At 41.4% G+C, this 25179-nt stretch overlaps 1 protein-coding gene across 1 annotated transcript in view; it reads left to right on the plus strand.

Moving 5' to 3' along the window:
- The window catches only part of PTPRR (protein tyrosine phosphatase receptor type R), a 139400-nt gene that overhangs the window by 83820 nt on the left and 30401 nt on the right, over positions 1 to 25179 (plus strand). The window contains exons 6-7 of the mRNA XM_058805032.1: positions 1299 to 1561; positions 24920 to 25106. Of these exons, the coding sequence (XP_058661015.1) occupies positions 1299 to 1561; positions 24920 to 25106 (450 nt within the window). The remainder of the gene's footprint in view (positions 1 to 1298; positions 1562 to 24919; positions 25107 to 25179) is intronic.

Consider the following 25179-nt stretch of genomic DNA (forward strand, 5'->3'; position numbering starts at 1 on the left):
GTCAGTTCCCAGTAAACCTCTAATGCTAATCCTTGAACAAACAAACCCATCAGATATATCTAGCCATCACTGGAAAGCTAAGGAATGATAGATCTTTATGTGGTGCTAGCAGGGGCAACAACTGTCAAAGAATTAGCTTGCAGAGAAAAAAATGTTCTGGTCTAGGTTTTCTCTTACTCAAGAATCCAAATCAAATGCTTTACAGGAACAGATAAAGCAAAGTGGAAAGTACAAGGGTATCTGCAGAGACCTTCAAAAAACTGTGTAAGTGCCTTCCATCTCCACTCGCAATATTTACAATTCTTATAAATGTCACAGCTGGTAAGGCATGTTTTGAAAATGGAACAGCTATAGCTCAGAAATTGTTTTTTGTATTGCCCTCCAAAGAAATAAGATATGTTAAACAGGTGTAGCATGGGTACCTCTGGAGTGACATTACTGAGCACAAGCCACCTACCTGCCCTCACCAAGCCAGGGTTCAGCAACGTCAGTGTAGAGTTTGATGGAAGAAGATCAGTACAACTTCTGCTTTTGTTGCACATTCCAGATGTTCACATTCATAAGCAATATGTGGACAGATAATCCTGGTATTACAGTGTGTTCAGAAATCAATTTCTTGGTGATTGTAAAGCACACTTTTCTGAACAGATGGTTAAATAACTTCATAGGCCACTCATTACTTCAGCTTTATTTCAGAATAGTTAATGTTTCTCTCAGGATATTGGAGCCTCTCCCTACCTGGAGGAGTATTTCAGAGTAATGGCAGCCTACTGTTACCAAAGTGACCTAGTAAAGTTACCCTGTTCAACCACCAGCTCTATGCCAGATGAGTAAGGGCTTCTAAAACATCTGCTCTAAAACAAATTGAGGCTGCTGTAATTAGAGACTTGTATATGGCTAAATCATAAACATCTATTTTATTTTGTGTCATTGTCTCTTGTGTTAAAATGCTTAAAATTTCTTCTACAGTTACTGTATTTATTAGTATTTCCTTCTTCACAATATCTTCTGAAACTATTCTCCATTCTGTGTTATTTGCTCTTTAAATAATACTACTGCAGGTATTGCAAATAAGTACTAACTCACTGTGAGAACTGTTAAAATCCCTGCTGCCCGCGTGTACACTGCAGTTTATGTAATGGAAATGCTTATCTTGTGGGAAATGCTGTGTAACACAACTTGTGACTTACCTTCTAGGAATGAAAGTCACCTATGGCAATCTTCTCCAGCATTTGTGATACCTTCCTTGCCTTGTTTACCAGGCAATTGAGATTGAGCTGTCCTCTTTATTTCTGTAGGTTCTGTACAGATTAAAGGAGAAGATCCAGTTGTCACTAAGGCAAGAGAAGGAAAAGAAGCAGGAGATCCACCTGTCACCCCTTCCCCTGCAGACATCTCAGACTGAGTACAAGACCACCAACAGCATGGTCCAGCCTCAACAGGCTCCAAAGGTTATCAATGTTGTAGTGGACCCTCAAGGCCAATGTGTTCCTGAGCTTAAACCTCCCCTGTGTGCCAGCCCGTCTCCTTTCAGAATGAAACCTGTGGGACTCCAGGAAAGGTAGGATGGTGCCTGGTGTGCTCAGGATTAATTCTACTTTTTCATACTTATCCTTCATGATTTCGTATGTTTCTCTTCTGTCAATGAATGGGAGACTTTGCCATATGGACATCTGAGAAATGGGATTTTGGTGTGTTAACATCTATCTCACAGGTATTCTCTCCTTTTCTTTACATATGACCAAAGATTCAGGTCACATGAAAATGTTCAGGTTTAGGCTGAGATTAACTACATTAGTAGCATTCTTTTTGCTGATTATATTTTTCCCATACTCCAAAGAAATAATTTTTTTATTTTTCATTGGTTTTGCCTGTTTTGATCCTGGAGATCCTGAAAGAGAGTTCACGGGCTGGTTATGTATTGTCAGCAAAGGACATTCTCATTCTCAGGGAGTCCCTAGCACCTGGAAAACTTAGAAGTATTTACACCGAGTGCATTTAGCAATCTTATACAGTGTTTCCATTATCACCTTTGGACATATTTTTTCCTTAAATGCAGCTTTTCGTGGTGGTCAGGATACTGTGCAAAGTCTACAGGCTTTACTAAAAGGAAGAAGTGATGAGTAATGAAACCAACTGTTGTGTGCAGTTCCTCAGAAATGCTTGGGCACCAAACCCTGCCATTCATTGCGCCTTTCAAAACTGGGCCAGTGCTCTTTTTATAAAACTAGTTATTCTTCACATAAGAGAATGCACACTGACATCTGTCTCTCCTCCGTTAGAAACCTGTATAATTTCTTGTCTGATGGCTGCAGGCTGCTTTCATAAAGCATCAGTGCTCTGAATAGCTCACATAGCATGCAGCTGTGCAAGTGAACTCTGCTGCCCCGGCACAGACGATAAATGAAAGAACAGACGCCATGCAGAGACCAAGCAGAGCCTCATCTGTGAGGGATCTCAGCTGAGCTGTAACCCTGATTCAGCTTCAGCCATGGGGATTTCAGTGGCAGAGATTTTATCAATGGATTTATGACAGACAGAGCTCAGGGAGGGGGATTGATTCTTCTGTGACTGAAAGAGGCTTAAAGGCAAAGCTGTCATAAAATATGTAGTGATATCACTGCAAAAAAAAAAAAGTAATGGAGGAAGCAAGTAAATACATTTTGATAGTTTCTCTCATTCCAGAAGAGCCTTAAAATAAACCCAAAAGCATAAGAATCACATAGCTAATTTATAATACTTAATATCTAACATAGCATATGCAATACTTGAGAGGGATCGAGCGAAAGGAATTTGCAGAGAAATTTCATACCTAAGGACAAGAAACTTTTTGTACATAAGGAGAAGAAAGTTTTCCATTTCTCAAGCAAAGAAAGTAAAAACCATTGATTTAGGATATTAAGTTCCACTACAGATAGGAATTTTACATTTAATTCTCCTCAACCTAATTGCATCCTTTGGAAGGACAAAGTTCTGAGTCAGATTTGACAAAATGGACAGCTGAGATACAAAGAGAAAAAACTAAACCTGATGTTTGACCAAATAAACCAGACATTTAGGTTATTAGTAAGGCAAAAGAAGTTAAAGGAATTGAGCACTTCAGTTTCTACTGTAAAAGAACACTAACAGACTTGTGAAAAAGCGAAATCCGTTGTGATAACATCCCATTGTGCAGCTCTTTTTTGCCATGTTTAACACAGACTCTATCAGCCCAAGTCCACTCCTAAGAAATGGTTGTTTATTCCAAGCTCAATGTACAAAGGTCTGGGGCTATGAGGGAGAGAACTTTAGGGAATAGTTTATCTTCTGTTCCTCTGACATAAGCAGCTATTATTATGTCTATTTCTTATTTATTTACTATAACCTTTACTATGAACAAATCTGTATGCGTTCTAACGCTCAGCAGTGTTGGAAGCAAAAAGTAATAATACACTGACACGTTCTGCCTCAGATTTTATCTAGTGACTAGATAACTGGTCAGTTGAAAACTCCTCTCCACTTTTCTGCCCCAAAAAATCCTTGCACTAGGCAGCCTCGGGCCATCCTCATTACCTTTGGGAGGAGTGGACCTTACAGTATGGATCTGCCCACTGCAAACCATGCTCAAAACAGTCTACTGGCAGCCCTTCTTCTCTTAGGATGGAGTGAATCAAACCTGGAGGTTCTGTACTACTCATGGCACAGCTTTAGGGCACCCTTTCAATAATTTTTGCTATGCTGATTTTGGTTTCTGCCTGGGGAAGAAGCTCTTGGCAGGCTAGAGTGGATATGGGGGCTCATTGACAAAATTAGCATGGAGATTCCTTTGGTCACATGGTTTGGCAGTGGTTCCTGAGCTGTATTTTCTAACCATCCAGACTACTCCCTGGTTTGATTCCTTACAAGCGATCCATAGTCCTGAAATGTCTCGTGTGATCCAGACCAAACTGTTCCTGGTTTGGGCCACGGTTCATTGATTTCTCTTTGAACACATAGTGAGCTGTGCATAGTCATCTAGGTGGGAAGTCTGTGACAATCTCTCTGAAGGATGGGACAGAAAAGTCGGATAATGCAACCCGATCTAGTTGAAGATGTCTCTACTCATTGCAGGGGGGTTTGATTAGATGACCTTAATAGATCCCTTCTAGACAAAACTATTCCATTAATCTGTGCCTGCCTCTCAAGTTCTCTTTCCTTTATACACTAGGTCCTGCTTTGAGGAACATACCCTCGGCAGGACAAGGGGTGGTGATTTTAAACTAAAGGAGGGTAGATTTAGATTAGATATAAGGAAGATTTCTTTTGCAATGAGAATGAAACACTGGCACAGTGTGCCCAGGGAGGTAGCTGATGCCCCATCCCTGGAAACATTCATGGTCAGATTGGACAGGGCTCTGAGCAACGTGATCTAATTGAAGCTGTCTCTGCCCATGGCAGGGGAATGGGACTATGTGACCTTTAAAGGTCCCTTCCATCCCAAACTGTTCTATGATTCTATGATCTAAATGCAAAAATATAGCGGAACTGATTTTTCACAAAGCACCACATCAGCCTCTGGCTCTCTGAACTTTTCCATTTTTATTTGGAATAGCACTGGCCAGTACAGAGGCAAAAAAATTGTTAATGGACTACTGTGCATGGATAAAAATATTTCTGGGAGTTTGTCCAGCTTCTTAAAACATGTTGTGCTTCTGAATACTTGAGCTAAGTCCATGAACATATTTTTCTGTGTATGTGGAAATGCTGTTACTCAGCTATTTCTATAAGACACAGCTTCCCGGCAGATTATTTGCACTATCAAATGTGTGAGATGCCGCAGTTTTTCTGCCGCCTACGCAGACGCGGCGAGGCCGGTGCCTTGCGGGATGCGGCTGTGCCGGAGCGCGGGGACAGTGACACCTAGAGCCGGCGGGCGGCTCTGGGACAGTGACACCTAGAGCCGGCGGGCGGCTCGGGGACAGTGACACCTAGAGCCGGCGGGCGGCCTGGGGACAGTGACACCTAGAGCCGGCAGGCGGCCTGGGGACAGTGACACCTAGAGCCGGCAGGCAGCGCGGGGACAGTGACACCTAGAGCCGGCGGGCGGCCTGGGGACAGTGACACCTAGAGCCGGCAGGCAGCGCGGGGACAGTGACACCTAGAGCCGGCGGGCGGCTCGGGGACAGTGACACCTAGAGCCGGCGGGCGGCTCGGGGACAGTGACACCTAGAGCCGGCGGGCGGCCTGGGGACAGTGACACCTAGAGCCGGCAGGCAGCGCGGGGACAGTGACACCTAGAGCCGGCGGGCAGCGCGGGGACAGTGACACCTAGAGCCGGCGGGCGGCCTGGGGACAGTGACACCTAGAGCCGGCGGGCGGCTCGGTCACCCTGCGGCTCCTGCAGCTCCCGCGGCCGGGCAGGCGCTCGCGCAGCCGGGATTGACCGGCACAGCGGCCGCGGGAGGCGAGGCTGCTCCCGTGCTCCGTGCTCCGCTCCCGTGAGACTCCCCGCGGAGCGCTGCATCCAGCCCCAGTGCCCCCAGCGTGAGAAGGACTCTGAGCTGTTGGAGCAAGGAAATGATCAGGCGGCTGCAGCTCCTCTCCCATGAGGACAGGCTGAGGGAGTTGGGGTTGTTCAGGCTGGAGAAGAGGAGGCTCCGGGGAGACCTTACTGCAGCCTCTTGATACTTGAAGAGGGCCTATAAAAAAGATGGGGGCAAACTTTCTGTTCAGGCATGTTGCAATAGGATAAGGGCAAGTGGCTTCAAACTGAAGGAGTCTAGGTTTAGATTAGTTACAAGGAAGTAGTTTTTGAACATTTGAGGTCAGGTTGAACAGGACTCTAAACAACCTATTCTAATTGAAGCTTTCCTTATCCATGGAAAGTGAGTTGGACTAGATGACCCTTAAAGGTCTTTTCCAACTGAAGCTATTCTCTGATTCTATGATTTTCCTAGATGCTGCTCATGGATGTATGCTCACATGCAGCATGTAGTTTGGAAAGTGGTGGCCAAGAGTAGAGGGTGGACTCAAGGTGTGGAGGTGACGGGGCTGTCAGAACAGAGGCACTGTCCCCTTTCTATTACAATTGCTGAGGCAGGCCAGTGAAGGGCTATTTCTTCACAGCCTCTGTGCATCTCCTGGATCATTCAGTGCAGAATGCTTTGAAGTTGTTTTCTTTTTGTGTGCCCACGACTGCTGCTCCTTTGCAGCAAAGACCTTCTCCCCTGGCAGCCCACATTGTTCTGTTGCTGACCAAAGGAGCAGGAGAGCTGCTGTTGTCCTGTGGCTGTCTTTCGTGACGAGCTGTCACAGTATCACAGTGCCAACACCTGACTTTCAGATGCAAAAAATTGTTTTCTCTTCCATAAGCACATCTATGAATACTGCATCAGTGTTTACTTTTCTACTTAGGCTTTTATAGGTTTATATGAATAATATATACTCTTCCTTCATCAGAATAATGTTTCCTTTTATTCTGTTTCTTGGCCCAAAATTCATGTTGATATGAATGGTCCCAGCCAAAAGCAGAATCTGGTGAAGTGGAATGTGGTATTTTAGATTTCATTCTGACATATCAAGCATTGAAAATTCTTAGTGCAAGCAGTGAGTTGTTAAATTACAATCATGTTAGATATAAATACAAGTGTTACCACACCAGCACAGTATTACAACAGGGTTTACATTTTCTGTGGCCACTGCAGCTGTGAATTTTAGTTCCAGTGTTGTTTGTGACTAAGACAACTGCATTTCAACTAACTAGTGGACAATATGATGTTTTGTTCAAATTAGTTACTGGGCAAAGATACATGGAAGAAAAGAAAATGTGGAAAATGTCTCCTCTACTGTGTGTTGAAAACAAACAGTGTTTTGGAAAAATTTCTCAAGCATTTGTATTCCATTCTAACCACAAAATCCTAAAACTGGCTATTATATTTAAGTAATCAGAGGGGAAAATCACAGCTCTGTGTTTTCTTAGTCTTTTACATATTCATCAGAAACTTATTCTGTCTAAAATGAAGAGCTCCTCATGATCACTATCAGGATGCCAGGGGTTTGCAGGACTCTTATTCAGAACAGGTAGTATTTTACATGTGCCTTGTGCTGATTTTTTTTCCCCTGCAAATATACACAAGAGAGTGAAGATGATGATAGAAAACAGTTTGGCAAATAAAGCAAAAAGCCAGCAGATAAGTGAAATAATAAACCATTTTAAAATGTGAAATAAAATAATTATGCAATGGTATAGAGGAACATCTGTGACACAGGAAAATAGAAGATACTCTGTGAAAAAGAAGAGCCAGCAAGAGCAAAACTTGGAGGGGAGAGGGCTGCTCACAGGCATCATTCAGCAGAATGTGCAACCAATTCTGCAACCTCTATGGAAAATCAGTAGGCATCAGCATAGAGAACAGTACGGGGACAATCACCTGAATCAATCATTATTGCTCTCTAAAAACATAACAGGTGAGTGAAATTTGGCTTGAACTCTGACTGTGAGAACTCTGTGGGATGTTACTTTTCCCCACAAAGCAGAGCAATGCTATGCCATAGCTGATAGACTCTCCCCAGTGAGATTTCTCTTACCATCCTGAAGGTCCCTGTAAACTGGCAGCAGAATTCTTTCACCAGTTCTAAGAAGTGTTCAGTAGACATGCAGTGAGTACAGCTCCCTGTAAGTATAATGAAACAAAGTTAATGTAACATGCATTATAAAGCTAAGTGCACTTCTCTGTCCACTTCCTTGTAACATGAGAAAGAGAGGTATTCTAGTGGGAAAGAAAGGCAATATATTTCTTTATAATATGAAAAAAAAAGATTCAGATAACCCATAGGAGTCTGTGGAACTCAGTGCCAAAAGGTAAATTTTTAAACAGGAATGTATTAGCAAAAAGTGCACGTACAAATAATGAGAGCAATTATTATTCTCTTTCTGTCTTCAGCATCCTTCCTCAGAAACATCTTGTATTTTACATCTTTACAAAGAAAATCTTGTATAATTTAGGCTTCAGGTTTGGAGGTGGAAACAAATTGCTTTTAATATTGAAAAGTATTCTCTTTTATTACTCATTCTGCATAGACACACAAATTATTAAACTATAGCCTCAGCGTCTTAGGCAATTTCTGAATACTGTAAATTGCCATCTGGATGACAAATACCACAGATGACAAATACCACAAAAACTAACTCTAATACCTGTTTTCCTTATTTTAGAAAGGCAGCATTCATTAAAATGAATCATTATCTTAACAATACAGTATCCTGAATAAAACCTCATAAGAAACATTGGAGCCAGGGTAAAGAACCTGATGTGCTCTTTTCTTCATTAATATAACCTCAGCTGCACCTCAGGATATCACTGTTCAACCACATCTCTGCTCTAATAGATGAGAAAAATTTCTAACAATTCTCTGTTCTGATTTTTAGATCACAGAGCACAGTTGCTGCAAATACAGTTATGGTGTTGCTGATCCATTATGATTTTACAAAACTCCATTGAGTCATAATTTCAAGTAATGCTCAGAGGGTAGCACCTTGCACTTGGGCTACTGTAAACATGCCAGATTTTGTAGTTTATTGCACAAACATGGGAATTTACTTAACATATTTACAGGAAGGGGCTTTGGATTTCCTGGCTAAAATAAAGTAGCTTTGCATAGATTTGGAGGATAAATTTTCCCTATTGTGTGGTGCTGAATATGCTTTCTGCATTCTTCATTTAAATAGTAGGGATTGTTTTAGGAAAATGTCAGTGTAATTGTTTGAAGCAAAGCTATATGCCAACATGGAAGTGCTAGCTGTGGAATGGTTTTAAGGTGATATCCTATCAGAAGGAATTTGCAAAGCACCAGGCACCAGTAAACTGAGTTTGAGGTGGTAGGCAGGAATTTCTGTGCTCTGATCTGTCTCTTCTACCATCTCCTTAGAGCACTTTGGGCATGGCACATAAATCTCCAGACATATTCCTAACCACTGGATTGAGGATGGCTGGATGTTGTGTCCATCTGAAGAGATGTAACAAAGATAAGAACAGTAGAAGTCCTACTTGCTACTATTTGTTCACATCATTTAAGAAGAGTGAGGGAATACAATTACAACCCCCTCATACACACACTTTCTGAAAGACTTAAAAATACATTTCTCTCATTTGGCACCTATATTCCATTCTGGTCTGTAAGATCATAGAATCATAAAATGTCTTGGGTTGGAAGGGACTTTGAAAGAGATCGAGTTCCAGCCCCACTGTCAAGAGCAGGGTCACTTTCCACTTGGTCAGGTTGCTCAAAACCCCATCCAGCCTGACCATGAACACCTCCAGGGGTGGGCATCCTCTTATAAATTCAATGTACCCAGATACACTTATAGCACTAAGGCTGTGTAGCAGAGATTGGTTTGTGTCCATATTGCTAAGCTCTCTGCCTCTAGAGAAGCAGGGCCTGGATGCATACTTCCTCCTGGGAATGGTTTGTGCATGTGCTCATTCCCAAACCATAAATTGCTTTGGAGTGCTCTTGTTGTCACAGGCTAAAAAAACAACCAGGGCCACAATGATTGTTATGTAGCACTGTCATTCAGTGCCTGGGATTGTTTCCCTGGCACTGTGATGTTTATTTTCAAGATGTAGCTTGCACATGTAGTGTGCAGTGGGTGTGCAAGGGGACCAGTCCTGATTGAAGCAGTTGCTTATTGCCTTTTGGGTAATTGTCTTTTCAGTGCAGGGTCTCCCTGAAGCCCTGCATTGTGGCTTCCCTCCTTCTCAGGCCATCTCAATTAGCTGAAAGCCACGCTGATTTCTGGCTCCTGAAGTCTGGGTGAAGAGTAAAAGCAAGGACCTTGGGCTACCTGGGCTACTGAGGTGGGAGAAACTACTCTAAGTAATGGGGAGCGTGAGATGGGATCCAGCTTCCAGGGTCTGCTGCTCAATTCCCAAGGGGTCTGTGCTGGCGCGTGGATTCATCACTAGAGAGAGAATAATGCTGTGCCCCCAGCCTGTATTTGTGGAACATTTCTGTGAGTGCACAGAAACACTAAAACTTTCTGCAAGTGCCAGATCTTTGAGCTGCATGAACGTCTGTTCTGTCCAACCCATTACAGACGTCTTTGCTTATCTACAGTGTAGGAAGAGGGCAGGAATGTGAATTGTCCCCTTTCTCTGGAGAGGAAGTGAACTCAGTCACCAGCCTAACAAAGACCCTCTAAAACCTGTATTTTAACTATTTGACTCCTGGCTGGTTGAGAAGCTGTTTTGATTGTGTTTAGAGCTCTTTGAAGCAAAACTCTGTGGGAGTTGTAATCTCAATAAATAAACACAAATAACTCTGTACCATTGCCCAAACTTACACCCACAGTTCATTTCCCCGTGTCTGTGGCACATCTTAAAATTACTTCAGATTAGTGTGGGTGGATGGTGGGTTTACACTCCTATTTCCATCTCTGGTTTCAGTTGTCCCACATCCCTTTTTTCTTCCCTTGCAAAAAATAAGCTTTCCAAGGCACATGACTCTCACTTTTGGAAGTGGTTAATTTAGGCAAATTAGCCTACCTTTGTTTAGAGAAATTCTTGTAATGCAGCTTCATGGCTCTCTGCTCTCATGTACAGAGGAATGCTCTGTTTAGCATATGCACTCTGTGCTTACCCTTGGTTATGCCTTTACTGTCCTCTGGGGTTTAGTCAGGAATTTTATGATAATTTTATTGTATTCCCAGATCTCTCATCTGGCATTTATTCTTGTTACTCCAGTTGCTACTGGTTTTAGCTTGTACACAGGAAACCACAGTGCCAATCAGTGTCATTCCCAAGGTGACAGGAAACCCTATTTGGTCGGATGTTGATTGTGCTTGTCTTTGCGGCTCCACCCATCACATTTTCTTCCTTTTTGGCTTAAGTTAAGACAAATTAATCAGTGGCTGCCATCTGGTAGACAGTTTTGGTGGGTTTGCAGGGATTTGTCCAGCTGATCTTTTGAAAAGTCACACAAGGGAAAATATCCATGTTAATATTTAAGTGCTTCTTGAGCCTGGAATTTACAGGGACTGCTGTTGCCCTGAGCACATGAGTAATTTGAGTTGTGTGAATGATCCCCTTGTCTTTTTGAGCAGCAGTTTTGGATCTTTAAGTGCTGTTTGGAAACCAGAGAGTTAAACTCTGATGCAGCCTTCCAGTGACTGATTTCCTCAGCTCCTCTCTGCCTCTAATTTGTTGCTGTGCTTGACCATCCAGGCATGGTTTCTGTGACTGTTTCACCAGCCATCCTAATGTGCAAGCAGAGTGGGACATCTGGGAAAGTGAGGAGATGCACATTAGCTGGACTTGAATGCTCTGAGCACCTTGTCTCAGCCCTTAGCAGGATGTGTTCCATCTGTGACATTTGCAACCTAATATATCACCTTCTCACAATGGTGGGTTGGAAGTGCTGTGCTAAGGGACAAAGGCACCAGCTTCTTTATGGGATTGGTTTGTGAGCAGGAAGCATCTCCTGAGCCCTTCACTAGTACCCACAAGTACTGGTTTCAGCCAAACAACATAGAGGGAAGCATCCGTATCAGATATACAGCATTCTGATATTTAGAAGGAAGGTTGATTTTTCACATTTGGGGTTTGTATAGAAAAGTTTCCTTGAGTGTCCACATTAAGGTCTGGAAAAGACTAATGCTTTTAGCTTAAACAAAAATATTCCTCTTTCCTCTCGTTTTAGAATGCATTTATCTCTGTTTATGATATTTCTTCTACAGGGCAGCCTAACGCTGAACAAAGTTCAGTTCCCCTTAATTTAAAATGTTAGGAACAGACAAAGAAAACACTTAAAGAAAGAAAAGAAAAAAATCAAAGTGCCTCCTGCAGTGTAAGATATCCAAGTATTTATTTGAATTGCAAGAATCCATGTGCTGGGCAGTGATTACATCCATCTTATATTGTAGCTATCAGTTAACAGTCCAGGCCATGAATCTCTTCTTTGAGTGCAATCATAATTAATTTTACTTCTATGCTGTGCTAGGAGAACTCTTCATAATTATGAGAGTTGACTAATTATACTACTTCCTTCTTGAAAAATCCAGTTCTGGATATTCAGCAGAGATCTCTTGCATAGTCAGAGCTAGTATGTACAGAAAGCTTAACATTGGTAGCTAGCAGAAATGTCTCCTGTGTGCACATACACCTTTGCTCAAGGAATACTGCATGTAAATCTCTGGGCTGGGGTATTTCTCAGCTCTTGCTGGAAATTCTCTTTAGCATTCTCTCTGAGAGCCTTGGTCACAGATCAGGATCCCTCTGTGCAAGACTCCATATGTACACAAAAATGCAGTGTTCCTCTATCCAAGAGACTTACATTCTAGACATCAGACAAAGTGGTAAATGCATACAGGCAATCAGATGTGCCTCAGCAAACAGAGAAGCAACAGCATCATGGCAGAGATGAGGATGCCCAAAGTATACCATGAGAATGGTTCAGCCAAAGAAATACTGCCCAGAGGCCGAGCTGATTCCATGCAACACTGACATTTCAGCCAGGCTCTTGCTAGAATTGTCTGCTTTGATACCATCACATCCAAGCTAATGCAACCATTTGGTCAGGCTTTGAATCTTAGCTGAGTTTCCAAGACATTTTAGGAACTCTTTTTGTGATTTTCCTACTAAGACGAGTGGGACATTAATTGGTTAAGTGTTGCAATATGTGTTGCAAATCAGTGCCTATCTTCATTAAATACCTTACCTTTGAACTCTCCATTCATTTCTCTAACCAGGGGAGTCTGTAAGAAGCTACAAAAGTGATATTTCTTTCTGAGACTTTTCCTTATGCTCTCTATCAAAGAATGTACTTTGATGCTTAGCAAACAGAGAGTATTGTTATTAATTTATGGTATCTATAATTATCCTTGTTATGTTAATATTGTGATTTGATAACAGGAGCAAAACAGAACACAGCAACTTCAAATGACCGCTCAAATATGCGATAGGCATCAGAAAGGGAAGTAGTGTATATAATTCCCACACAGAAAAATGTCGTTAAGTACAATGTTTCTCTAGGGAATTCAGTCCCAGTGCTTCAGGATGACCAATGGCAGCTCCCTGGAAAACTGCTGCCAGCAAGAGATGGGGCTGGTGCTGGGCAGGAGGCAGCTGAGTTTTCCCCTCTGCCAGGGCTGAGAGACTCTTCTGCTTCCCACCATCCCCTGACAGCGGCATCTCCTGTTTTTGAGATGTCTCAAATCCTTCCTGAGTCATAAAAAATTTCCCCGGGAGACTGCTGCATAGTCCAGAGGCTTTCAGTTCCTTTCCCTGGATTTGATAGTGGATCTAAAAGCACGGTCTTACAAAAAGAGAAAACAATCAGAATGGCAGAAAAGTACGCAACGGTTAAAAAATGCAATTTGCATGGGCTTGTTTCACTCCAGACTGTTTAGCTTGTTTGGTCTCAGTGGATTTATAGACGTATCTGGGAAGAGAGTTTGGCCCACAGAACACAATACTGAATGGGTTTGCAAAAGAAGGCAGCATTGTGAAAAGCAGAAAGCTGGTATTGTAATTAATCCTCAAGTTAATCCTGTAGCTACAGAGAATGCATTTGCAATTTACTGATAAGATTATAATGAAATGCCTTTTTTCTCCTTCATCACAAGGATTTTCACAAAGGTAGATGGTTTCAACAACCCTCTAGTCCCCATGTATAGTGTTTCCTATTGCCTGGCTCCCAGCTACAGAGCTCATCATCCAGGGTCAGTGCAGAGGTCATAAGGTGGGCTAAGAATACTGGAAAAACTACAGAAGGGAAACACCAGCCACAAAGATGGGAAAGCACCCTTTGGTTCAGAACATTCTAAAGTACAGATTGGCAGAAGATGGAGAACATACTGAAAATAGGTAACAGTATTAATGAAGTAGTCAATAATTCCTGCTTGCTTTGTTCTTACATTCTTTCCCTAAAACTCCTCTTTCTATTGAAAACAGGATACTGATCAACCTTTAGCTTTACAGAATATACCAAATTTATGTTTCTACATTGCTTCAATGTATGTTAGCCTGACCTATATTACATCATCAGCCATATGAAGCTCTGTGTGTTGTGTTGGAAGCATTTGTGCTGAGATGGATGGAGAGGAGGTCAGGCTGGGAGTGACTTCAGTTTATCTTTCAGATATGACTTCTCTCCTTTCTCTTTATTTCAGAATGCAGTGTACATTTAGAGGAACACTGCTTTTGTCAGGATCCTCACTTTTCTCTCCTTTATTCAAATTCATAGAAGTAAATTTAAATCAAGCTGTTTAAGTTTCTAAATGCTATGAGTCCTTTGCTAATAGAGGACTGACTGTGAATCTGAAGCAATTGTTATTATGTCAATCCAAAATTTTTAATCTGTGATGGTGCGTATGAGAAAGAGTAGATCAGAAAGCCTTTGCTCTGGCCTTCATCTCTTGGCACAGGTACAGATGCATTTCCCTGTTCCAGAGTCCTGCCTGTGCAGCCCCCTATAGGAATGTCTCTGATGAAGGCAGGTGGTCCAAGGCCATGGACTTCAAGGGATCTGCTAAGCTCTGTAGAAAAGAGCTCCAGATCACTTACCTGTCAGTTCCTCATCAGCTTTTCAGCCCTAAATGGGACTGCACAGTTTGGCAATATTTTTTAAAGCTCTATCTAACCTCTGAAGTGCCAGATAAAGTACACCTTGGCATGCAGACATTTGCAGCTCTCTTAAAAGCATTTAAACTTTGCTCTGTTTCAAATTGCAAGCCTAAGTGGATTTCCTAAACTTTATTTTCAAAGGGAATGCAGGCACTTTTCACATTAGTACGCTTGTTTGAGCAAGTCTTCCCATAGAAATCAAGGCCAGAAAGCCAGACTATGCCAGTGGATCAAGAAAAAAAAGCTGGAAAGAGAAAGGTTTATATGTAAAGCTTAGGTGTCGGGTCTGGAGACTTTAGAAGCAACTAAAGAAAGGGCAGATCTAAGAGCACATATACGGGTCCTGTCTCTAAGAGCTTAAACCCCATCAGTTCATTGTACAGCTTAGGTTCATGGGTCACCCTAGGAATGGAGCTGTGTTCCAGAGTGGATGTGCTCCAGGATTTGGGCTGTGCACAGGCAGGCTCAGGTGCTCTGTCCCAGCAGAGCCGCTCTGCCGGCTCCCTTTGGAAACGTCCGTAGGTGGCGCAGCTCTCCTGAGCAGCGTCGTGGCTCTGGAGCTTTTGCACTCCTCAGAAACTGCTGCTGTTCAGTCATTTCTTCAAAGTGCACTAACAATTCATTTGTGTGCTTAGAAATCTTCCGTGTGACACTTGCAGTAGTTTAAAGATAATGAGGACCAAGTCAAATAAACAAGGAATGTGCTTTTTTATTATCTTAAGGTTGACAGGGTGTAGTAAACGCCTCTTTTCCCAGATGTTCCTTCCTGTCTTTCCCAAATGGCGAACTCACCAGGAAAGAACTCATTGTACTGATTAGCCTTCAAGTCACAATAAAAAATAATTTTCTCCTACTGATACTGTCTGAAGATACTGCCCATTTACATTTAGAATATTCCCGCCTATGTCTTTTTCCAGGTCAGCTGGTTTTGGTTAAAGTCTCAAAAGAGTATTGAAGGACATCAGTATGCAAATTAATTATATATTTGCCTGTTTGGATGTAAGGGTTGTAGATTATATTCCTTAAATGAGCAGCAGTTGCAGGATGGAAGTAGAATTTGTGCTTAAGAGATGAATTCTTATGGAATACATGAAGCTAAATTGATTTATCTAAGGCTCCTCCTATGAAAAAAAAAACAAAAACTTTTTTTTTAATCTAAAACATCAAAAATCTAAGATCCATATTTCATTTATTTAATTATAGACCAACTGAATAGCAGAAAATGTCAGTTAAGTAGTCTTAAAAAAACACTTCCTTGAAGCTATTTGCTGTAGTGTTGCACCTCTTCATCCTCACTGATTAGTTCAGTTTTCCTAGATAGGCTGTTCTCCATATAATGCAGACAAGCATCCTCTGGGCATCATGTAGTGCTCAGGAGGAAGTGAGCCTTGCATGTTCTGTAATCTGGCTTTGCACCTGGACAAGAGATCTAAATTGACAATGGTGGCACATAGCTACAGCTTCTCCAAGGTCTCAAAGAGGTACTTATGAACTGGAAACATAAAGGGGAAACTTGTACAAGTATGACAAAAACATTTTGCAAATTGCTTTTTTTCTTAATCTTTAAACAAAATATACAACAGACAAAATATGTGTGGTTTTTTTAACAGTCCATGCTGGCTTACCCTAAATAAGTGCATTATCTGAGCTCCTTAAGTTGTGCATTTATTTATTATCTGCAGACCTAGCAGTCAATTACTATTACTCCCCATTCTCTTTTCATTTTTCCTATTCTTTTAACTCCTTTTGCCTATATTCATTGTAGCTTGGTTTAAATTAGCATGTGCATTAATCACAGAGAGAACAGGTCATCCAGTAAATTTGTACAATGAGGCCTCCCATATGAAATAGAGCAATGCTGCAATGCAAGCAGATAAGAATAGTAATAAACAATACTACATTCAATTAAAACTCTACCACGTAAAGAAAATTAACCACTAATTGGTAAACATTTGTTCAGCTTTTGGAATAAACAGCTCAAATAAGCACGACAAATTAGCATCTTCATTTATTTTTGCTTCTGAACATTGTACTCAATTTTCACTCATGCTGCAGACACATATATGTGACTATGAAGCAGAAACAGAGCTTAATGTTGCCATTCAAATTTTATTGAAGATGTAAGTTTGCGTGACAAAATGCAATTTGACTGTAGAAATAATCTACAGGAAAAGATGGGAGGCTGTTTAAGCTTTGCATTTTTGAACAGTCAGTTCCCGTGGCTGAGCAGCATTGCCTTATCGAGGGCAGAACAGGAGTGAATTGGCAGAACATTAGAAAGCCTGATTAAAAGAGGGAAAGTTGAAACTACACTCATGTCAGCTGTTTTCCTCTACAGGATATTGAGCCATTCCTGTCCTAACCAGATACTGATTGCTTAAAACTTAATCCAGAAGTACTTGTCAAAACCGTTTCCTCAGCTCATTTTGACCTGCTGAGCTGTGAGTAGATCCTGAGAATTGTTTGCAATTTAGTGCTAGATATATTGGTCTCCTCTCCCTCATGGCTGTGGGAACAAGACCAGACCCTCTGGAGAGAACATGAACTGCCTCCAGGTCTCAAAAAAACTATTTAAACTTCATAGCTGAGGCTCCAGATCTGTTTCTGTGGACTCAGAGAGATGGAATATGCTGCCAGGTGATTTCTTATAGCTGGGAGGCCACAGAGGATTAGAAGTCTTGCCTCACAGCAGCCATATATCCCTCTTCTTCTTCCAGTAGGTGCACAGCTTACTGTTATCATTTCCAGACCCCTTCCTCAGAATCAGAAAACATCAGTTTGATGTTTTCTCTGTTATCAAAATAGGGAAAAATAAAAAGACACTGGAATACTGTGAGGAGAGCTGTGTGACAGAGCAAACATGAACAGAAACAGCAGACATTCTCCTCAAGAAGATGCATACTTCATATTGTTGCCTTTCTTAGAGTCCTGAGCTTAAATATATTCCATCTCTGGCTTTCAGGTGATAGGTATTAACTTCAGTGTTACATCCAATTAGCCTCTGTAAATTAGGTCCTTGGTTTGGTGAGATGGGGCTGCTAGATCAATGGCCACAGGATTTATCTCAGGTACAGATATCTGCAAGGCAGACTAGAAATAATATAAATATCAGTGATATTAAACATTTAATTGTTAAGCATGTTTGTGGAAAATTGGGCTAATACCTATCTGTCCAGGATCTCCTCTCTGGAGAGGAAAAATCAGAGCCAGAAGAATATTTATCTGTGAGAGGAGTAAGGTTTTGGAAATGAGGCCAGGAACCCATGGAAAAAGAGAGGTTTACCATTCCCATGCATGGTAAGAAGTCAATAGGTAACTTCTGGTGGTTTAAGTAGCACTGCTATGTCAGGGGATAGCAGGAGAGCGGGGAAGGTCAAGTTTTGACCTACTGCACACCCAAGTTCTGAAGGTGGAACTAAAGTCCTGAACTTTTTATTTTTATGCATAATAAAGTAACTGTAAAATAACCTGACATGAGCTGAGCAGAATAGATTCTTCAAGGTATCAGATTCTATCAATTTAGACTAATTGGTCATAATGCAAAGTAAATTCTGGTTTGGCCTTGTTAGTTGGTTGATCTTGACTTCTGATTTTTGAGTACTTCAGTCTGGGGTGTGGTACAGGTTTGGTTTGTTGAAAATGTTGATAGCCTCAGATCAGAGTGGTTCCTAAAAGCCGCAGCTCTTGTTCAAGTAAAACCCAGAATTGTTAGCAGGTAAAGCAGAGAGCATTTGGGAAGCTGAGTTTTCATGGTGGATCTGCCAAGCATCTGTATATCAGTGCTTCATAGGGCACCTGGGAGTGTAAAAATTAAAAGTACAGTATTGGCAATAAATACTAAGTGCAAATATTTATGTGTTAGGATGACATTCACATACTTACCCAAATATTTTTACTTCATTATTTTCTCAAACTAATACTGGTGATATTGATTAACCTTTGTGGAAAGGAAAAGTAAATAGGAGGATGATTACATTAATGGGTATTGTATATTATCAGAACTCATGGGGTTTTGTATTAGAATATTCTTTAATATGTGCTGCAGCACAACAGAAAATTGAAAGTTTTGAGTTATTCTTTCAAGGAAAGAATGTAGATGTAAGAAAAATGAATCTTCATATTTCAAATTGGGATGTTCAATAATGGAATTTTATTGTATTCTTAGAAAACTTGTTTGAGGTATTATGCTGATGCTCAGAAGAAAATCAAGAGATTATCATACCCATTAATGTAACCATACTCATTCACCCCTACTTTCCCAAGATATCCAGTAATATCAGCAGTACATGGTGGATGTATATTTCAGTCTAGCAAGTACAGAGCAAGAATAATACATATAGGTTTTGGAAAAAATAGAAATTGTTCTTATGCATTAGAAGCAAGTACTTAATAGTACTGTGAATGTTACTTTAAAACTTATCAAGTTATTGCTTCAAATGAGAGTCATCTCTTAACCTTCTCAGGACTGTCTGTAATGGATATTATAAATCTTCATTTGTGAAGAAATGTCTCAGTTGTTTATTAGATAGTCCATATTACTATTTGCCCAAGGCAAGAAGAAAACAGCAATATCTTCAGTCATTTGAAAAAATTATTTTAGCCTCTTTGTACTTCTGCTTTTCTACTTTCCCTTTTTTCAACGCTGATTTTTCTTGATGAAGTCAGAGTTTCCTATTTTTATTTATTTTCCATTGGAATAGAAGATTAATAATAATCCTTTTCTAATTTACTGTACTTTTCACACTTCACTGGCGTTTTACATATCACATTAGTTCATCTACATGACCATGTTTTCTTTTAGCTGTTTTGCTAAAAGCAGAAAGAAAGCCAAGAACTGTATTTTTTCCATTGTTCTTTTTTCCAAATATACTTTTTTTTTCCCTTTGAATTGCTGTGCTGAAACATGAAACTAGGTATGCAGGTGGAGTCTGGCAGCAGTGGGTGCTGGAAAGGCTGTACCTAGTTGTGCTCTCCCAGCACAATTCCAGCAGAGCAAACCCCACCTGCGGGCAGTGCATTTGCTGGTGAGATCGACTGACAGACTCAGGATCCATGGCTAGGCCTAATCCCTGAGCACCAGAGGAACAAGAGGCACGGGGGGATTGTGGTGCTTTTCCCTTCAGCAAAACGCAGGGAGAGCAGCCCTGTGGATCCCTGGTGCAAGCGGGATCTGAGCACCCAGAGCAAACTGCATCCAGCTGTGCTCGCCATGCTAATTGATGGCATTATTCACCACACAGCTGGCCCAGCTCCTCCTGGGCTGCAGGGCAGCTCGCCCGGGGGTGGCACAGGAGGCACCTCCCGTGTGTGTCCCTGGTGCTGGCTCACAGGGCAGTGACTCCGAGAGGGCAGCGGCCATTGCCGCTGCCTCCAGAACGGGACACAATGGGAGGCCGTGGCTCAGGAATCTGGGTGTTGCATTTTTCACAAGTGCTGAATAAACATATGTGTTTAAAGGAATTATTCAGCTCAAATAAACAGCTGGGAACACGTGTGGGGTAATTGGATTTCTGTAATCGAATCTGTGGCTTAATTTTAGGGTCAGGGAAGACTGGAAATGACCTCAGTAATGTTTAAAAGGGCTTTAGTAACCTGGTGTCCCTCCAAAGTGGACAGGTGGAGCTTCCTTTCAAGAATTTTCAAACAAACATTGCTTTTTAAAATTTTAATTTTATCATGCCTTGTATTAAAATCTGCTTCTATAACTGTATTATTTAAATACTCTGGTGAATTCTCATCAGTGAACGTGTTCCTATTATCCAAGTGAAAAGAGATCTTTGGGTATGTAGTAAGACTTCCCTCTGGGATTCCAGACAATACACAGACACAAGTGGTTTCCTGATTGCACTTATTCACGTACCCAGTGATGAGGTGGCTGTCCCAGCTGGTGGAACTTCAGAAGAATTAGTCTCCTGATAATTTTAATATGTTGCACAAATGTTTACAATTCCTCAGATTCCTCACATGGTACTCTTCCCCATTAAGACACAACCTCGAGAGGATGCTGGGGTAGGTGTATCATAACAAATTCTCTTATTTGGCCCAGACTATTCCCATGGGAAACATAAAGAATATAAAGTTTTTTAAAAGGGGAAAAAAAAGCTTGGCCTGGAGAAATAAGGGAAAACCCATGTGTATGGGTCCCTTATTCTAATTTGAAGTGGAAAATGCCAGTCAGGAGATACATATGCACACACAGACATATATATATATATATATTATGTATGTATGTGTGTATCTCCAAGTAAAATGAGCTGTCTGATTTGAAGTGTCACTGGTCAGATTGGGATTTCCTTATTCAAAACTTAATGTAGGCAAGCACTAATTACCAAAAATGGGCTTTGTTTTAGGTGGTACCTCCTTGTTGCTGACCTTGTGCAGTCCCTCCTAGTATGGTGGAAAAAGGGGAGCTCAAGGGTAACCTCTTTCCATCCAGACAGTAAAAGAGAAGAGAATTCTTTCTTTCTATTCTTTAACAGGGAGTGAGGAATTTAACTATTAGAGGAACATTGAGAATCCAGAGAGTCTAGAGGAGGACCTGAGACTATAAGCATCTTTTATTAGAGCATACAAACACGTGATGGTTCAGGCCTCCCCTCATCTTTCAAGACAATGCAAAATGTTCTGTTTTCAGCCCTGTTTCTCAGCATAAAGAATGCAATAAAGAAGTCTCTGTGATCAATCTAATTTTTGTTATAGCATTTCTAATGTATGTAAACATTATTTAAAGTATTTTATTAATTGAAGAAAAAGGTTCTTTGCAATATCCATATTTATGGAAGCATTACCTTAAGAATTGTGATCTATTGTTTGTCTTCTTATGAACTACTAAGCAGATTGCTTTATATTCAGTTTTTAGTCAATGTGTACCTTTTAATGCATTAAATACGCACCTAAGAACTGGTTCTTCTTTCCAGATTAAGTAAGATCCTTAAGACCTGTGTTCATCAATAATCCCCATAAATGGTAAAAGCTGTAAACTCACAGTTATAATTAGATCAGGTATATTTTTTGTTGTTGTTAAAAAGGAAATAGCCCTGTTGCCAAGACTGTCAGTTATAACAATGTAAAAGCCAAAGAAAATATTAACATTTTCACTGTACTTTGTTACTGGACAATGGGAATACTTTTCCTCTATATTAGGAAATCCCAGTAGGCTCTCCCAGAAGTATGTCTGAATCTAAATTGCTACCCATTTCTCAAGCAAAGGTAGCCTAAACAGGTTTGGAGGGATTCATTGCACAGCTCTTCTGTGGATTTCTGGATGATTTTCAAAAGATTGGATTTGCAATACATGCACTCAGAGCCACCTGTTTTAGGGACTGCCTTTTTCCGTGGAATAAATTGCTAGTCGTGGTCAGAAGAGGTGCTTGTGTGGAGAGGTTTTGTGACAGGTCTAACAGGATGTTTTCCTTGAGGAGTGATGTGGAGCTGGGAACTGATTTTCTCCCACAGTCTGGCGCAGGCCCCAGGGAAATGGGATGGGCATATGAGCCAGAACCCTCCTGTAGGGTCCAGCTGAGAGCAGCCACCATGGTGTGCCCACTTCCCAGACTATCACAGCTCTGAATTTGGGTGTGAGTGCTGGTACTGCTGGCTGGGACCCCAGTACCATGCAGCCTGTGCCACGAGGCACAGAGCACTAGTCTGTGCATGTACCACTTACCCATCATTTTTTGCTTAGGATGCTACTTCCCTTCTGCTTACCTTCTAGCACAACTAGCAGAATCATACCCACCCACTTCCCTGTGCCAACAGAAATTGTCCCCATCTGCCCCTGGAGGCAGCCAGACACCCACTGCTGACTCACTGTTACCATCTGCAGGCCTGGGCAGCAAAGCTCTTGCTGCCACCCACCCATCACCTAAGATGAAATAGGCTTGTGAACAAAATGACACAATGTGAGATTCACCTATTCCACTGGGTGGTCTTGTCTCTTGGACATTATTTCTTTATGCTTTGCTAAGTGGCAGGGGAGTGACTGGAGTAATTTCTATTCATGTAGACTGACATGATAGAAATAGTTTAATTTAAAATAAAATTACTGAAGCGTCTGCTGACATGTATGAGGTTCAACAAGGTGAAATGCCAGGTCCTGCCCTTGGGTCACAAAAACCCCTTGCAACTCCACAGGCTGGGGCAAAGTGGCTAGGAATCTGCCCAGTGGAAAAGGATGTGGAGGTGCTGGTCAATGGGAGCTGCACATGGCCCAACTGGCCAGGAGGGCCAATGGCATCCTGGTCTGTGTCAGGAAGAATGTGGACAGCAGGATCAGGGCAGTGACTGTCCCCCTTCACTCAGCACTGGTGAGGCCACACCTCAAGTCCTGTGTCCAGTTCTAGGCCCCCCCACTACAAAAAGGACATTGAGGTGCTGGAGCGTGTCCAGAGAAGGGAAATGAAACTGAGGAAGGAGCACAAGTCCTTTGAAAGGGTGATGAGGAAGCTGGGGATCTATAACCTGGAGAAAAGGAGACTCAAAGGAGACCTTACTGCTCTCTACAACAACCTGAGAGGGGGTCAACCTCTTCTCCCAAGCCATCAGGAACAGATAAGGGAAAATGGCTTCAAGCTGCACCAGATTCAGGGTGGAAATGAGGGAGAATTGCTTCACTGAAAAGGTTGTCAAGAACTGGAATGGGCTTTCCAGGGACATGGTGGAGTCACCATCCCTGTAAGTGTTCAAGAAACAATTGGACATGGCACTTAATGCTGTGGTTTATTTGGCATGGTGGTGCTCAATCAAAGGTTGGACTCACCAATCTTGGAGGTCTTTTCCAATCTTAATGATTCTGTGTTTCTATAGAGGAAAGGATTCCCCCAACATTAGTAGCATTTGCCTCACAGATACTATCAGATGATGTCTGTATAATAATAATATGTGGTATTACTGTCAAAGGGACAGTTGTATCTTAACATCCAGTGTTCAGAGAGGTGTGTAGTCACACTCTCCCAGCAGTTCTCCTGCAGATGAGAACTGCACACAACCAAGCAGAGTTTCAGCAGAAAAACTGGAACCACTGGATAATAGATTACCCAGTAAATAGTTAATCATTGGCATATGGGATGTTACAAATGGGCAATGTGTAGAGTTATATACTGATCTGGCAGGATGGCTATTAGGAGAGACTTGAGACAATCTTATGTTATGTTTGTCTATATCCAAGCATGATAAAGTAACGAAGAGTTCAAAGAACTTCCTTGTAAACGCACCTTAATGGAGAACCAATAATGTACAGAGGTAGGAATCTCACTGGTGTTCTCACATCTCTTTCTGTGCATAGCTGCTTGGTAAAGGCTGACTGAGCTGGGCATCTGTAGTCCAGCTCATCCAGCTGAATCTGTCAGTCTTATAGGACTGATTGCTGCTTAGTAAACACAAAAGCTTTGACAAATGCCTATAACTTTGTGTTTAGTCATCACAGTTTGCAGACCATGGATTTTTTGCAATCAATATGCCTAAAGTTAAGGGTCAAGTAGATAATATTTGATTGATGGGTTGAAAATACAAAAAAAGCCAGGTGTCTTAAGTATTGTTTTAAGAAAGCCTCAAAAAGAAAAGGGCTCATACCAAGCCCCATACAAGTGTGATCTATTTTTATTGTCATGGCTCAAAGTTGTTATTGAATCCAACTTTATTTTCCTGTAGAAATGGAAATGTTATGAATTTTATAGTAAGAGATGTATGGCATTTCCAAATGGCCCTTTTTAAGTCTATGACCATTCCTTCTTCTCAGACACAGATAATTTATTGTGGTTTATTGCCTCTCCCTTCCCTGCTACCTAGCATAAGACATTGTCTAATGTCTTGGTAGTCCCAATGTTTATACTGCCTTTCACTTATTTCTGCTGTTTTTATAAAATATTCCTGCTCCATTATGTATATTTATATGTATATTTAATTTCAGTAAATTCTTAAACATGCGCCTGACATAACTCTGAATTTATTTCACACTGTTATGTATATCAGTTAGAAATATATGTTCTGTACTTTCTTCTGTGAAATATTTCTTCTTTACCAAGATACCACTTTTGCATTTTACATTCGTAACAATAAAGTAGCATATAGGGAGTTGTTTCTGCTTCTAAGAATAATTCAAATAGTTGCCCCCATCACCCATTTTTGCAGCATAGGTTGTTAGATTGGAGAAGTAGGATGTCCTTGGTTTTCCATTTTCTTAGTGTTACCAGTGAAGCTAATCTTGCAGTCTTTGCATGCCCAAATCCATCAGTGACTGTAGAGAAAGTGAGGGTGCATGAATAACTCAGGGTCAGCTTCATGAGTATGGGATTTACAGTAACACAGATCTCATATAACCATTGGATTATTTTCTGATGCAGACGAGGATCCAACGTCTCACTGACTTTGGATATGAGCAGCTTGGGAAGTGTTGAACCTTTCGTCGCTGTGCCAACCCCACGAGAAAAAGTAGCGATGGAATACCTGCAGTCAGCTGGCCGCGTCCTGACACGGCAGCAGCTTCGAGAGGCAGTGGCATGTTCTCATTTGCTTCAGACAGAATTCATGGTGAGTTTAACAACACACTTGAAATGAGGATTTTTGACATAAGTGGCACAACAGGAACTGTGAGGAAAAAATA

Source organism: Ammospiza caudacuta, chromosome 5 (assembly GCF_027887145.1).
Source record: "Ammospiza caudacuta isolate bAmmCau1 chromosome 5, bAmmCau1.pri, whole genome shotgun sequence".
NCBI classification, from domain to species: Eukaryota; Metazoa; Chordata; class Aves; order Passeriformes; family Passerellidae; genus Ammospiza; species Ammospiza caudacuta.